Raw genomic sequence first — 16606 nt, 5'->3', positions numbered from 1 at the left:
GTAAAAGTCAACTTTTCATTTCCTTTAAAGGTTTTATTTCATACAAACATAAAATACATTAGAGAGCCATTATATAGGCCCAAAAAAAGTAACAAAATGTTTTGTTTCTGCATGTAGGCTAAAATAAAATGGGATATAAATGTAGCAGATAAAATTAGAGTGAGTTAGAGTTAGAGGTTGAGAACAATGTTTCTGTATTTGACTCTAACTTCTTAATAACTAATTAGTTATTACAGTGGTTGGTTTGTGTGCTTTTCTTCAGTTTTATGCAGATTGAGCTTCTCCTCCAGCTTAGACTGATTTGATCCAGAAAATTCATCAATCTGAAAAACAATTGTTGAATCGGTTACAGCACAACAGTTTAAACTGCCAAAAACAGCTAATAAAAAAAATAGTTCCTCAGAAGATCACAAAAAATAGGACAGAAAACCTCCAAATGTGATGCTTTACCTTCTTTCCATCCTTGTAGAAATGGAATGTTGGCATACATTTGATGTCACAGAAAGATGCCACATCCTAGATAAGAGAAAACGAAGCGGTCATCATGTCTGACTAGGTTTATCACGTGTAAGCATCTTTCATTTTGCTGTCTTTTCTTTTTGCTCAGTCTGAGCTCTTTTGTAAGAGAGGGCTGAAGTTACGTCTATGACAGACTCGAAGGCTGTCAAAATTAAAAATAAAAACATATCCCTGATTCGGTTAGAAAAATCATCTGTTTCATATTCATTTCATCTTAAATTATGTTTTGCACCATTCTTGAATTCAGTCCCAATAAGGTCTGCTGGATATGTGCACTGTTATCAGAACCTTCAAACGCTCTGCTCACATTTGTCATTCTTAGCTTGTGATTTAAATGTCAAGCAAAAAGCATGACATTTTAACAAATCGCAAACGTGTATCAAGAATTCAGCTTTCAAACGCGCACACGGCCTGCCTCCCATCTGCTTTGCAACACAGTATTGTAATAAAAGCTAGTGCTTGTAACCATAACAACATGGGCAACCACCAGAACTGTCCCATTCTGGCACCGTCTCGATCAACCTCTGATAAAACTGTGAATGACCGCCAATATCCTTTCTGAGCGCAATCCAGTGAATCAAATAACACACTATCAGCAAGCCGATCGGGACAACAGCCACTGGGGGTGCTGGGATGTTCTAATGGGTTTGGGTCGCTTACAAAAGGTAAGGCTGTCTGTGAGTATCTGAATACATTATATTACAGACATGCTTGTTGATGGGAGGGAGATAGGGAGGCCAGTATTCAAATGAAAGTAAAACCCAGATGGTGAATCTATGTCAAAAGGGTGTTCTGTTCATTTGGCTCAGAAGTCTGTAGGCTTTCAAGTGCATTCATAAGGGAAAAAAAGACACCAGGTGACTAACCTGTGCATCATCCACATCCACCTTTAGAAACACGACATTTTTGTTCTCTTCTTTTTCAGACAGCGCCTGTAGAGGGGGGTAGGAAAAAGCAGAGGTTGCAATCAAAGCACTTCCTTTGAACTTCAGATTTCATTCATTCTGTCTCATTCGTTAAATTTGCCTATGCTTTCTTTTATCGTCTAAATCAGATACAAATTTATGTGTACCGAGTGAAAGTAGAAGTAAACAACCGGTTAATGATTTTTATGTACTGTAGGTTAAATACAGTCAAACCAAAAACTATTCAGACACCAGATATAATTTAGTGGGTGCAGGACACTATAGTTCATTCATGTAAGTGAGGATAGCAAAATAAACTGACATATTAGGCTTATATCCAAAAATTTGTCACACAGTGGAGTACCACTAAGTTGATAAAAAAAAAGTTTCCAAAATTTGTTTTGCTTAAGCTACGGTGACCAAACGTCCTCTTCTTCCTGGACATGTCCTCCTTATAGGACCAAGAAATGTCTAAATCGCCCAAATTGTCCAGGATTCGGCTTTTGCTTTCTACAGTGGCCAATCATTGTGTGCACTTTTGTATTAGAGCCCTGCAAGGGTCTGTTTTCTTAATCCCACTCTAGCTGAATTTTTGACCATTACCGGATGCTATAGTGATTTTTGTGTCCAGTCCCACCCGCTCCCTAATCATTCTAATATTGCAACTAGGGATGAGGGATTTTGCAATAATGCGCGCTCTGTGAAAAGGGAGAGCAGATATTTGTCAATGAGCTCAGGATCTGTTGAGCAGCAAATCCTCCAGCATGGTCTGTCAGCTGTCTATCGTCACAACCTGTGATCAATCGAATCTGACACATGACTCCTATGAAATGTTGAAATGTTGATTTCATGAAATTGAAATGTTGCAAAAAAATACATTTGAAATGCTTGTATTGAAATATTTTGCGTTCTACCCAAGACCATCGCTTGTGGGGTGAAAGGTGGTGATGATTAGGGCCCACAGAAGAAAATCTTTCACTGCTCTTGACTGAATTAATGTTTTGTTTGAACAAGAACTAATAAATATTCACGTTATACAGTGAAGACTATGCAATGCTATTTAAACATTTGATTATTCAGTTTCTGCACCTGAATACCTACAAACTTGAAAAACCGATATATATAAATTCCATATAAATATAAATATAAATATGTTCCATATATTTATTTGTGTTATTTACATGATTTCACTGGTCGGAAGCTTTTAAGCTGTGTTTATGATTGATGTGCATAACAGTGACTGTAAAATATGTATTTTAGGTATGGAAATGACATATATTTTGACATTTGCCATTACTTTAACCACCAACCAACCACACGCCATTTTCTAAAGCAGTGGTTTCCCAACATTTTTCAACTCACGGCCCACACAACCAAACACATCGCGGCCCACTGCAAAATAATTTACTCACCTCGTTGTTGTTAGGTTAATAACTGACTAATCAGAAGCTAGATTGTTACTGTCTTTGTTGAATAAACTGGGATTGAACAAAAAATAACTCGGGCTGGCACCGCTTAGCACAACTGCTGTTGTTCTGTAGCATATGCAGCAAAAATATCTAAGATAAATTGGCGGTTTATTCTTAAACCAATCAGCGAGCTCGAATAGTGGAAGCATAGTTACAGTTTAATATTTATTATATGAATTATATGAAATTGTTATGTTATGACTTAGACATTTTATGTATATATTATCAATATTATTATTTCTTTTAATAGTAATTGCACTGTAAAAAATAAACTGTTGAGAATACTTTTTAAAAAAAGTAAGACAACTTGATGCAGTAAGAGTTTTTAATTTTCTAAACACTAGATTTTTAATTCTACTCAATAAAGATACTTTGTTGAGCCAGTGTAAATTAGTTTGTTCATGCAATGCTCATTTTTGTATTTTACGAATACAAACATTCTTGTCACAGCAGCTGAAACAACAATTACTGTCGTTTCGTGGCACACAGGTTGAAAACCACGGTTCTAAACTATAGCGAATAAACTTTGATAATGTGTGAAATGTTGAAAGTTTGACTGTATGTGGCTGAGGGTTCATTTGGTTAGTTCTCAACTACACCGAAATCTCAAAATAGATATTTACTTTAAGGAATAAATCAGCACTCTTTTGTCTTTTATCCCTCTCTTCTTTCTTTATCAGCACTGCTTCTCATTTATATTCTGTAAATGATTCTAGCTTTAATTCTTAAGGAAGCTTCCCTGATGGTTGCCCCGACAACACAGCACAACAACAGAGCCACTCCCTGTGATTCCGGAGGCCTCTATAGAATAAACATGACAGCTCCAGATGTCACTCTGAATCCCGGATGCTCACTTTATAGAATGGAGCGATGTTCTGGCAGGGCCCGCACCATGTGGCTGTGAAGTCCACCACCACTAACTTGCTCCCAGCATTTTTCAAAGCATTGTCGAAGGCATTCTGCAGAGAGAGGGAGGGAAAGTTGATTACGTTTCCAAACTGACATATCATATTCTTTAACCTGTTGAGGTTTACTGAAATGGACGATGAGGAGTGGTTTTTAAGCAGGGTGATTGGGACATTCAGATACAGGTGCATCTCAGTAAATAAGAATGTAGTGGAAAAGTTCATTTATGTCAGTAATTCAACTAAAATTTTGTAACTTGTGTATCAAATAAATTCAATGCACACAGACTGAAATAGTTGGTTCATTTAATCGTGATGATTTTGGCTCACATTTAACAAAAACCCCAAAATCTCAACAAATTAGAATAATAAAAAAAACAGTTTTAGTGAATTGTTGGCCTTCTGGAAAGTATGTTCATTTACTGTACTGGACTCAATACATGGTAGGGGCTCCTTTTGCTTTAATTATTGCCTCATTTCGGCGTGGCATGGAGGTGATCAGTTTGTGGCGCTGCTGAGGTGAATGGAAGCCCAGGTTTCTTCGTCAGTGGCCTTCAGCTCATCTGCATTTTTTGGTCTCTTGTTTCTCATCTTCCTCTTGACAATACCCCAGAGATTCTGTATGGGGTTCATGTCTGGTGAGTTTGCTGGCCAGTCTAAGTCAGTGTGAATTGAATGCTTCAACCTTTAAACATTATTTCAAATTATGCTGTGCTGTATGCATTCGCCCACTGTCATATTCATGTCATTTTCACTGTGTACTGTATGTAAAAAGAGTGTTACCTTGGCTATAATTTGGAGAAATATGATTCCTGATGTTTACTTCCTTTTTAAATATATTTTTATTTAATATTTATTTATTTGTGAAAAATACTTTATCATCTAAAGTATGTTTATTTTATACAGGTTTTAATCCATTGTCAAATGATTTCAAATATATAAATTAATGGTGGGCCGTTATCGGCGTTAACGTGCTGCGTTAACGGGAGACTGTTATCGGGCAATAAAAAAAAAATATCGCTGTTAATCTATTCTCAAAGTTGGGTTGGGAGCTGGGTCTATACGTGAGCTATGATGACTTTCACCTTGATAATTTAGCGTGGATGTATACCTAGCCGAATCTGTAGGGGGCGAGAACGAGTCTTTAAACCTGTGTGTATGCCTACTGTGAAATTACCACATCAAACGTGACGTGCTAACATGGATGCAGCTGATGCCGCCCGCCGGGTTTGCTTCAGGGAATTATTATTTTTGTTTTAAGAAGCTTCCCAATGGAAACCTCGTCAAGACGCATGCCTGTTTCACACATAATCCATCTGCAGTGCGTATGCAGTCCGTATGCATTTCGTATATGGTGCAGAAGCAGCACGGACTCATACTCATTGTGCTTTCACACAGGACGCGTTTGCAGTCCGCTACTCGGTACGTAAACGATCGCTGCACTGCTGCAGACGCACCGCTCCTGGAACACACTGACGGACAGCAACCACGTGCGTGAATGCTGGAATCCGTAAACATGGGTGCATAAAAAAATATGCAATGCATACACACTGCAGACGGATTATGTGTGAAACGGGCATAAGGTTGTTTGCACCTTGTGCAATGTGGAACTCGTTTACAGCTTTCTCAAGCAGTTTGTTATGCATTTTGGAAACAGGAGATGAGCCCCTGGTCTGATGCACCACCCATTCTCAAAGACTTAACTTATACTCGACTTATACTCAGGTGTGACTTATAGTCCGAAAAATACGGTATATATAACATATCGGCTTTATATCAGCTATCGGCCCACTGCTTTCCAAGATATCAGCATCTTCTGTCAAAAAAAACAACAATATCAGTCGACCACTAGTCAGCAGAAGGAAGCATGAAGTGCTCCAAAACTTCTTGGTAAATGGGTGCAGTGACTTTGGTTTTCAAAAAACACAATGGACCAACACCAGCAGATGACATTGCACCCCAAATCATCACAGACTGTGGAAACTTAACACTGGACTTCAGGCAACTTGTGCTATGAGCTTCTCCACCCTTCCTCCAGACTCTATGGAACTCTGCGGTTCTCTCAGTTAGTTGTGCATCTTTTCTTCCACACTTTTTCCTTCCACTCAACTTTCTGTTAACATGCTTGGATACAGCACTCTGTGAACAGCCAGCTTCCTTGGCAATGGATGTTTTGTGTCTTACCCTCCTTGTGAAGGGTGTCAATGATTTTCTTCTGGACAATTGTCAGATCAGCAGTCTTCCCAGTGATTGTGTAGCCCAGTGAACCAAACTGAGAGACCATTTTGAAGGCTCATGAAACCTTTACAGGTATTTTGAGTTGATTAGCTGATTGGCATGTCACCATATTCTGATTTGTTGAGATAGTGAATTGGTGGGGTTTTGTTAAATTTGAGCCAAAATCATCACATTTAAAAGAACCAAAGACTTAAACTTCAGCCTGTGTGCACTGAATATACAGTATTTGATACACGAGTTTCAGTTTGAGTTTAATTACTGAAATAAATTAACTTTTCCACAACATTCTAATTTATTGAGATGCATCTGTATTCATAAAAACAGTTATAATTACAGTAACCGGAAGCTTAAAGAGAAATGGGTACAGAGAAAAGGTTTTGCTTTCAGTTTGAGATGTAAGTCTACTTAGAAATACAGCTCATATCCTTTTCTTGAAATCTCACTGAAGCGACCCAAACACTTACTACTTCATTGTTAATCAATATCTAATTTAACATTTTAATGCTGATGATACAAAAATGTGTACATGTATTTGTATTTTCAATTCAAATTTGTTTAAACTTCTTTACAACTTTGTGTCATAAATCATTTTAATGCAAATCATATTTGAATTGCATGCATATTAATGTTTGATACTTTTGTATGTCTAGAACCAAAACACTCAAACGAGTCTGGTAAATTCGTTCATGAAACGGACTGAATCGATCTGAGCGGCGTGTCAAAAGCCCTATTCGCACGGGATTACTATTACCTGGTGACCTCCAGTCATTTTTAATCATTTCGGAGGTTGTTTTCATCCATCTTTCATGAAGAATGAACCTGTGTTAGAGTGTTTGATAGTATTTTGGGTGCTGTCATCATATCGCTACACCATACAATTTGCACACCAGAGAAAAGGTTTTGAGGTTAATGTATTACAAATAAATCAAGCATTAAGCTTGAGATATTATTTTAACCTGGTGAAATGTAAATGACACTTCGCAAGAAACTATATTAATATCTTTTTTTTTATCCATCTGGACACGCAAAGCCTTCACATCCGGGTATTCTATACGGAAGATAAGTCCCCAAATTCAAGTAAAATCACAGGCTTCGATTATCCCGTGCGAATGCAACAAAAGACTCACAAGATGGCTTTCACTGACTTGCAATGATTAAAAAAAAAAACATTTAGATTTAAATTTTATGCGAGGTGAAATACGGCTGAAATAAACAAATTATTTAAAAAACACTTATTATCCTAACCTCATAATAAACAGTCTACAGTAACGTATATGTGTCTTTACTGAAATGTTTCAGAGCATTTAAAGTAATACACCGTGACAGAGACAGAGACGACGTTATGACGTGTTATGTGACGAAATAAAGAAATTAACTCTTGGAAAAGAACCGATTAGAGTAAGATATCCCACGACAGTTGAGATGTTTACACACGCGATCACTTTCTAAATAACAACCATGTATTACATCATAGGTTTTATGTCCTGTTTAAAAAGTAAATGAGAACGTCTACTTCCCTACTCTACATAACTGTACGTTACTCTGCTTGGGGTTTTGTAGTAGAAACCACAACATGTTATTGTGCGTAAACATTTCCGACCACACCTGTTTCTCAAGCAAAAAATATTTTTATCTAACGTTACATAAAATTGTTTTTTATTGAGGTTATTATCTTACTAAAATAAGATTTTTAATAGACATCATAAGTCAAACAAAATTAAATAAAAAGAGTTTTACAAAGTTAAGGTAGCAGCTAAAAGATTGGCATAATGCTCCTACCTTATCCTCAATTACGATAACCATTGTGTCTCTTGTACTGGACTAACGTTTTCTCTAAATGCTCCTGTTTCACTGACAGTCAGACGAGCAGCAGCGACGAGTCATCACCGCCGTATATGAACTCTGTCACGTAGCCCCGCCTTCAATGAACACAACGATCCAATCATGGAATTATGAGGTCCAGTAACCCCGCCTACCACTGCACCCTACAAATAAATAGAATAAGCAGTAATAGTTCAATAAATGCGATATATGCAGGTTCTAAACAGCTTCTGGCATAAATATTTGAATGTCACTTCCATGAGGAGTGAAACATGTTCATTTGTCTTGAAAAACAATAAGAAATCCTGGTTTTGCTGTGAGCAAGTCAGAATGACTTGACAGATTCCGGGGTTTACTATACGCGGTGACGTCACCGAGACTAGTGATGTTTGCTCAACTGTAGTATAAAATGTTTTTGTATGCACACTGTACATACATTCTTGCACATGTGTAGTGCATTAAATATTAAACATAGAACATTCGATGTCTTTTATCAACAGCTTTTAGAGGATTTTAGACATATAAACTGCACTGTCTCAGAATAAAATGATATGCATATGTATGCACTCTAAAAAAATAAAAACACTTGGTTAACCTATGGTTAAACTAACTCAAGAAGTTGCGTTATTGTAATGCACTGTATCTGGGTGTGAGTCAGGCCTCTCTCTCTCTCTCTCTCTCTCTTTACAGCCTGCAGCTTGTTCGGGATTCAGCGGCTAGGCTTTTAACTGGTGCCAAGAAGAGAAAGCATATGACTCATGTGCTTATTAAATTACACTGGCTTCCTATACGATACAGGATTCATTATGAAGTGCAATTATATGTTTTGAAAACTTTGCATGGTTTAGCACCAGAGTATATTTCAGATTTAATCAGTTTGCATCAATCCAATAGGTCTTTGCGTTCAAATGATCAATTAACTAGCTACATCTGATTGGTTCCTCGATCTCGTTTAAAATGCAAAGTTGATCGGTCCTTTTCTGTTGCTGCTCCAAGGCTTTGGCATGACCTTCCTCTGTCTGTAAAATCTTCTCCTACACTTACTGTATTTCAGAGTGCATTAACACTCATTTGTTTTCATTATAATTTAAAAATGTTTCGTAATTTGTTCATTGTTGTTGTTATGGCATATGTTTATAATGTATAATGCTTGATTTTATTCTTATATTTTTTGGTTTCCACATCATGGTTTTAAAAGTGCTTTTTAAATAAATCAAGTTGATGTTGAAGTTGTGCATTTTAACTAAGCAAATAAGTTGTTTTTCTAACCAAAGGTTGGTTATTTAAAATTATATGCACATAAAATTAAAACTCCAAAATACTGTACCTCAAGAACAGTTTTTTTTTTTTTTTTTTACAAAGCAGTATTTTTTTAGTCTACAGTTTGAACATGAAAATAAAATGATGAAATACAACATATTGCCAGTAAAACATCTGATAATCATCAGTAAGTGCATATAAAGTAATATGCTTCCTCAAGCAATAAAATAGTAAAAAAAAACATAACCCGGAAGGGGAAAAATTGCAGAAAAAATAAACATTATTCATCAGACAAGGACGATATGACCATTTACATCGTAAATATGAGGCTTTACATGGCTTTATTTGTAAACATATTCCAGTGAAAGACAATTGAAATAGTGACACTTCTGTTAACATAGTTATTACAAAAAAACAAACAATCAAACAAAAAAACTTAGTGGACAAGTATGATATTATGGCATGTTCTCAAAGCCAACAGTGACCACTTCTTTTGCCTTCAGTTTGCCCTGCAGGAAAACAGTTCAATGTTTCCTCATTCACAGACTGGTGCTGCTGCTATGTGATGTGTGATATCTAATGAAGGGTTAACGATAGGTGTGACAATCAAGTTCATTTCATTGTACTAATTGAAAGCAGAAGGATCTACCTCTTTCATCCATTTAAGCATTCTTTGTGTTGCCAAAATATCACCATAAATCCTTCTTATTTTCAGGGGCCTGTACCATGATGGTAGCTGAACAAATTCAGAGTTACAGGATTAGTTTTGAGTTGACAAAACCAAACCTGTCCAATCCAGCTCTGTTGGTACCATGATTCTGTTCATCAACTTTCTTTGTCAATTCAGGCTTTGATCCTGAGTTTGTGGAGCACTTTACTTCTCGCGAGAGACCCAGCGAGATTCGAAACTAAAGGTTAAAGGTTAAGAGACTGAAGAATATGACAAATTTAAAAGGACAAATAAAATAAATAATCTTGCTCTATCAGTGAAGTCACAAGTGAAACTTGTTAACTTAGTTCATACATTTGAAAATATATAGTGGTAGAGACTAGAACATGTAAGGTCAGATTTTTTATTTTTTTAAATAGTGCAATCTTTTGATACTACAGCTTATTTATATCACATTATCGGTATACATTTATATTTATTTAAAATAAACGATTTATAATAACTGTTTAACTAAAATTGCTTGTGTGTAAAAGATAAATAATAATAATATGAACCACAATAATTATATAAATCATAAAATGACTGAGTAATTATCATTTAAGTCAGACTTCTTTTTTTTTTTTTTGAACATTAGTGACATTTAATTTGGAGCAAGATAAACTGGAGTGACTTTGTGTCAGACACTTTTCTCACATCTGATTGGTCCAACTTCAGTTTGAGATCTCTAACCCAGAACATAACCTGCCCCGGAGCAGGTTAGCCGTGGAGTGTAAGTTACTAATGGCAATGAATGCAGCAAAAAGCCAAACCACTTACATGGTACCTAAAACCCAGGATTGGTGCAAACTAAACTGAAACTTACCTGGCTAGCCAACTAATCCAGCTTCATGGTACAGGCCCCAGCTGTCGTGTAATTATTTATTGTGAGGAGAATAAGGACCTGTGAGACGGTACAAACAAATGAGCGTTTTCATATCCTATACCGCCATCTGGTGGTTGTAATGTGTAATAATTTAAAGGCATCGATTTTTATTTTCTTTCTGTAGGTCTGATATCTTCTAATATTAAAATGTGACATAGGCCTAGCGACATAGGCCCCTATTTTGGCATTTCAATGCGGTCCTGGTCGGTATCGCAACTATCTAAAATGTAAAAAAGGCTCTTTGCAGTTGCACTGTACACATACTATACAATTGTAATATTTTAAACAGTTGTCTAGGAGAGGAGGTTTCACCCCAGGTTCCCTGGCACCATACATTGTGGATGTAAGGTGTTTTAGATCAGATGTGACCTTAACTGGCTTTTTTTATAAAATGTGCAGGGCTGAGGGTTCTCAATTCCTAGCAGAGATGGGGACTCGAGTTTGAGACTCGGACTCGAGTGCGACTTAAGTCGCACAAACAGTGACTTCAGACTCGACTTGAGACTCGTCCTTGAAAGACTTCAGACTCGACTCGGACTCGAGCTCCGGGACTCGTGAACAATGTTAATTTTTAGTAAACGTCAGATGAGCTCGCTGTTAGAGTTGTGAAGTTCGCGAACGAACCGATTCTTTTGAACGGCTCATAAACATGAACGATGGGAGCCGAGTCACGGCTGGAGGGGAGCCGTTCTTTCTGTCGCTCTTTTTTCCTATGCGTGTTTCAGAGCGCGTGTTTCACACAGATGCACACAAATGAGCTCCTCCGCGAGACAGAACAGTTATAGGGGGAGGGGCGCACCCAGCGCAGGCCAACCCTTCATAGCGTGATGATATTAGTTATTAGTTGTGCACGCATCCTTCACGTGAGTACTCCAGTGGAAAAAAAAACCTGCATGCCTCTGTCATTGGGTAGGAGCGGAGCCATGACGTTTTGCACAGATATTCATTGCAGCCCACTTTGTTATTGTTCATTGACTTGAAGGGGCTGATGTCCTATTTGCAAAGTTTACAGTAGTAATAGTATGTAGACATTTCCATTTTATTTATTCTAATTTTATCTACTTTAAATATTTTTGGTTCTCTATCAAAATGTTCTTGTGTGATAACAATGTTCTTGTGTGGAAGTGTTTTTAGTAAAAGCTGTTTTGCACAGAAATTCATTGCAGCCGGCTTTGTTTTTGATGTTTATTTGTGAGTAGGTATTGTATGAATAACATAAGTCAGCGTAGCTTTGTTCATTCTTAAGCCAGACAAGAGGTGTGCAGCTATACAGCCAGGACAGACAGAAGGCCATTACTGAATCCATAAATGCAAAATACAAATATTAACTTAAAAGTAAAGCATTCTTGGTGTTTTTGTCATGTTGCAATAGCCTGTTTACACTGATTATATACCAAAATCAAAGTTGATATTGTATGCTTATAAATAGAGTTGTCATAATAACATATTACATGCTTTGAATTCCTTATATATAGCTATGCAGTGTTCTAAGCAGCTTGGATGGGTCGCTGTACGTGATGCAACATTTATTATAACCAGAGACTTAATATAATAAAGAGACTTGAGACTTGACTTGGACTCTAGCTCAGAGACTTGAGACTTGACTTGGACTCTAGCTCAGAGACTTGAGACTTGACTTGGACTCTAGCTCAGAGACTTGAGACTTGACTTGGACTCTAGCTCAGAGACTTGTGAGCATCTCTGATTCCTAGATCTGTATACTGTACACACTATGTAGGGCTTATCTGCTATCCTGTGCAGATTTATTCTTAATGTTAAATGTCACAATTTTCATTTACATTGCATGACATTCCATATGACAGCGCAGCTCGATCCTACCTAGAAGCCAAAATCATAATAATTATTCCATATACCACTAAAACGAAATGTTATTCTAAAATCTATTTGAATATATTCTTAATCAGTGCAACACAAAAGCAACTACACACTTTGTTATAGATGAAATACATAAGACTTTTCTTTGCTTCACACAAGAGGTGCTCTTGTCTCTCCTTCGTGAACATTTACTATGAACTACGATTCCTCCATAAATACCACAAGATGTCAGTATTCAGAAACACCCAGTGTGGGTATTAAAACAAGTTATTATTACTTCCATTTTAAGCTAATGTATTTATTTATAAAAAATACAAATCGTCAATAGTGAAGCCTACCAGATTCCAAGGATAATGGATGAAATAATAGTTTTATTGCAACAAAACCTCATAACCATGCTTATCAAATTGTATGAGTTGCATTAAAAATCTTACACACTGTCCAAAGACTGTTAAATTATCTATATGCTGTTATTCATGTGGTTCATCTAGTTCATGATCATGCATATCCTATTGAAAAATAAGTTTTTTTTCATGACATAATTAACAATTGCTGACTTAATAGACCAATGTTAATCTTTTCAAAATTTCCTTCATGTTTCTAATATATAATATATATATATATATATAAAAGTATATTTTTATTCCTGCTTTGTGCATATCTGTTGCAAATGTGACACTGATTTACAAAAAAAAAAAAAAGACTTTATTTGTAAAACAAAATAATGGACAAAACATGAAAACATTATTAATGCAAAATTTATAACAAAAATGGCAAGATTGTTGTTTCATGAGCAAACCACTGGAGTACTTGCCATCAGACTTTAACAATGGCTTTTCCGATGTTTTCTCCCCGCAGCATCCCCATGAACGCAGCAGGCATGTTTTCAAAGCCAGCAGTTACATGTTCTTTACACTTCAGCTTTCCCTGTAAACCATCAAATCCAGAGAATCTGCATCATTATCAAAATATGAAACTTACTGAGATGAAGTATAACTGTATTTAGATCAAGCATTGTGTAGTATTAAACCAAACTAGCATTTTTCAAGGAAACCAAGCATTCTGATGTACCTCCTGCATCCAGGTCAACATTCGCTTCAGTGACTCGTCGTTTTTATGTTGCCACCTGCCCACCAAGAACCCTTCCATTTTCAACTGCTTAAAAATCATTTGCAGGTGTGGATAAGGACCTGAAAAAGGACAAACACAAACACTGCTGTAAATGGACAAGAGACTACCCAAATCATCATGTCTGACTAAACAGTTTTCATATTTATACTGAGGTATTGAATTTGATTCCATAGCATAAAGGGCTTTCAGAGCAACCTCCTCTGGTTATAACGAGAACTACATGAAAAGTTAACCAAACCTGTCTGTGGGGTGGTGTCATTGTACAGTGATATTCCTCCACACACAGCAATACGCCCAAATTCCTTCATCTGCGGAATCGCAACACTCGAAAAAGGGCCGCCCACCTGCAAACCAAGCCAAATCAAGATTACAAAGTCTTTTTTTAAAAGGTACTGTCAACAGAGTTAGTTCCATATATTATTAACCAACTAGTACCAGTCAATTCTTACATTCTCAAAGTAGCAATCGTAACCTTCGGGTGAAGCGTTCTTCAGTGCTTCCTCCAGTGACGGGACAGTCTTGTAGTTGAAAGCCTGGTCAAAGCCCAGCTCTTTCAGATATGCCACCTTGTCATCACTTCCTGCTGATCCCACAACCTTGCAACCTTTTAGTTTGGCAATTTGACCAGCTACAGAACCAACGGCCCCCGCGGCTGCATTAACCAGTAAGGTTTCTCCCGGTTTGATGGCACAGACCTCCTCCAAACCGTAAAGAGCAGTCAACCTGTGGAGTACAATTAATGTTACTTATGACATATACATGTATCATTTTATCATTTAAAGTTTATATGTGGTGCCTCAAATAAAAGAGGACCAAGTATATGGTGTAAATAAACTGAAAAGGGAAATTTTTCACCCATTCACACCAGGAATGTTAACCTTAACAATATTATCCCTCACACCAGTGCACGATAAAGTTCTGGTTTTTCTAAATGCATTTTGCAGTAATGTCATCTGCTGCTTTAAATGCACATGTAATTGAAGCCGGATGGGTTCTGATTGGCTGTCAATGTTTTTATCAGCTGGGAAAAATTGTCTGAAAGTGATTCCAAAAAATTGTTCTTGTGTTGTTGTCAGTCTAGTTGTAGTTAGAATGATTATTAAAACTTTAAACAGTAGTTAGAGTTATCATTATTATCATCCTTGGTTTGAATCCGCTTTTACACTTTCTTAGTTCTTTATCTGCTTGAAAGTCTGACATCCTGTGCTGTTGGATACTTCCTGTTTAAGCTATGCCTCAAAAACAATTCTAAGAACATTTTTAAAACCAAACCAAAACCAAACTCACCAAGCGGAGAACATGTGGGTAACAAATGTTTGTTGCTTGAAACCATAATTGAATTGCAACGCAAATCTGCTTTTCCCAGAACTCAGCCGTAACTAGTCACTACGTCAGTGATGCCCTTTGATGTGCTTTAATGCTACATCAGATAATGACTAAATCACAGTGGATATAGCGTTTGACCTACCTTCCAAAACCATCTGGAAAACAAACTATTGTGGGTTTAGAAAGAAGCAGTGAGTTTTACCCTGGCATCCCAATGGCTCCAAGGGCATGGGACAGGGAGACATCCTGAGGCCAGTCAACCAAGATTTTGGTGATATTGCTCCCATCAGTCACAGTGTGTGTTCTCCAGCCACATCGACCAACCACATGGCAGCCCACAGGAAATGAAGGATTATTACTTTGAATCACCCTATAATCAAAATATAAGAAGAGACTTTGTTGTACAAATTAACTAATCACATTAAATGGGTAAATAACACAAACAGAAAAGTGGTTTATAAACCATCAACACCAATATATTTGAATGAGAAGACAGAGAAGCATGGTCTAATTTAAAAAGTGCATTTTATAAACACGAACATATGTTATTTAACTGATCTTGTAAAGTATTTGCACTCTTAAAGTTATAAACATCAACTGCTTTGAACATTCTGCCAGTTCTTGATCGGTCTATTACAAAGTAACCAAACTAACGGCCAGTGACTGTAAATGGGTCACAGATCTGTAATGACGACCAGATTTTTGGAAACTTTCCCTTTTCCACAGATCAGACAGTCATAGTTGCTTTCGAAATGTTGAGAAAAAGAGACTGAACAGATTGAAGCTAGTCAGCTGCAGCTGTTATGGTACAGAATGGCTTTTTCTCTTACCTGGCAACTTGAGTTCCAATCATCACATCTCCAGCTTGCATTCGAACACGGCTGAATGGACTAGAAGATATCAAATAGATAGGAAACTAGGAACTGTATATTTAGGGGAAAGTAGTAATGCATCAAACAATTCATAACAAACAAAACAGAATAATTTCCAAACATGCAGGATCAGTATGATTTTATTTCAACCTTAAATGTATATGTTAGTGCACCTGTTCCTTACAGTTTAGTCACTCACCGCATGTAAGGGTCCACACTAAGGAACACTGCCTCCAGAAGAACCTCTGAAGAACAAGAATAAATGCCACTTGGTATGAAATAGGGCAAATATTGGAAAAAAATATGACATTTGAGAATCACACACCTCCATCTCTGGGCTCAGAGAGCTGCTCTAGTTTTAGCTCAAAGTCGGTGTCTTTAGGAAAGCCCTCAAAGTGCTGCTTCAGGATCCAGGTTTTGGCTTGAACCATGACTCTCTTTGTTGAAACCAACTGTAAAAATAAACGAAACAAATGTATCATACATGTGTAACCTTCAAAAATAAAAGTCACAAATCACAAAAGCAATAAATAAAAAAAAATAGTAACGGTGCGAACAGTATGTGCTAACCACAATAACATTAACAAACCAGTCAATACACAAAGTTCCCTGTTCCTTGCTGCTTCTGCTGGCTGCTGCGCACAGTAGAGAACTTGCTTGGTCTTCCCACCGTCCAACTACTGCTACATTATTGGTTGAAACTTAATCAGGTGACATCATCTGATTGGCCGA

At 37.0% G+C, this 16606-nt stretch overlaps 2 protein-coding genes across 3 annotated transcripts; both read right to left on the bottom strand.

The window, feature by feature from the left end:
- Nucleotides 1–12: 12 nt before the first annotated feature.
- Nucleotides 13–7954, bottom strand: LOC128017129 (thioredoxin-like). Its single transcript, XM_052602355.1, has 5 exons — nucleotides 7816–7954; nucleotides 3748–3852; nucleotides 1386–1451; nucleotides 451–516; nucleotides 13–323 (listed from the first exon to the last, which is right to left on the bottom strand). The coding sequence occupies exons 1-5, from the start codon at nucleotides 7837–7839 to the stop codon at nucleotides 231–233; spliced, it is 354 nt and encodes a 117-aa protein (XP_052458315.1). The 5' UTR covers nucleotides 7840–7954; the 3' UTR covers nucleotides 13–230.
- Nucleotides 7955–12444: 4490 nt separating this feature from the next.
- ptgr1.1 (prostaglandin reductase 1, tandem duplicate 1) lies at nucleotides 12445–16576 on the bottom strand. 2 transcript variants are annotated; one of them, XM_052602351.1, is made up of 9 exons: nucleotides 16474–16576; nucleotides 16200–16326; nucleotides 16074–16119; nucleotides 15833–15892; nucleotides 15205–15372; nucleotides 14126–14399; nucleotides 13915–14020; nucleotides 13617–13735; nucleotides 12445–13472 (listed from the first exon to the last, which is right to left on the bottom strand). In XM_052602351.1, the coding sequence occupies exons 2-9, from the start codon at nucleotides 16303–16305 to the stop codon at nucleotides 13362–13364; spliced, it is 990 nt and encodes a 329-aa protein (XP_052458311.1). In that variant the 5' UTR covers nucleotides 16306–16326; nucleotides 16474–16576; the 3' UTR covers nucleotides 12445–13361. The 2 variants fall into 2 exon arrangements, with proteins under 2 accessions (XP_052458311.1, XP_052458310.1); XM_052602350.1 differs by having other exon boundaries at nucleotides 16464–16505.
- Nucleotides 16577–16606: the final 30 nt, after the last annotated feature.

The sequence above is a fragment of the Carassius gibelio genome, chromosome A7 (genome assembly GCF_023724105.1).
Source record: "Carassius gibelio isolate Cgi1373 ecotype wild population from Czech Republic chromosome A7, carGib1.2-hapl.c, whole genome shotgun sequence".
Taxonomy (NCBI): Eukaryota; Metazoa; Chordata; class Actinopteri; order Cypriniformes; family Cyprinidae; genus Carassius; species Carassius gibelio.
The sequence above is the reverse complement of the archived record's forward strand: the minus strand, read 5'-3'. Positions and strand labels throughout refer to the sequence as shown.

Excerpts from the sequence above, each read along its gene's own strand:
- LOC128017129 (XM_052602355.1), bottom strand. The coding sequence starts at position 7,839 with ATGGTTATCGTAATTGAGGATAAG. Across the intron at positions 3,853-7,815 it reads TTATCGTAATTGAGGATAAG|AATGCCTTCGACAATGCTTT; the intron begins GTAGGAGCATTA and ends CTCTCTCTGCAG. Across the intron at positions 517-1,385 it reads TGGATGTGGATGATGCACAG|GATGTGGCATCTTTCTGTGA; the intron begins GTTAGTCACCTG and ends TCTCTTATCTAG.
- ptgr1.1 (XM_052602351.1), bottom strand. The coding sequence starts at position 16,305 with ATGGTTCAAGCCAAAACCTGGATCCTGAAGCAGCACTTTGAGGGCTTT. Across the intron at positions 16,120-16,199 it reads CTCTGAGCCCAGAGATGGAG|AGGTTCTTCTGGAGGCAGTG; the intron begins GTGTGTGATTCT and ends CTTGTTCTTCAG. Across the intron at positions 14,021-14,125 it reads ACGATTGCTACTTTGAGAAT|GTGGGCGGCCCTTTTTCGAG; the intron begins GTAAGAATTGAC and ends CTTGGTTTGCAG.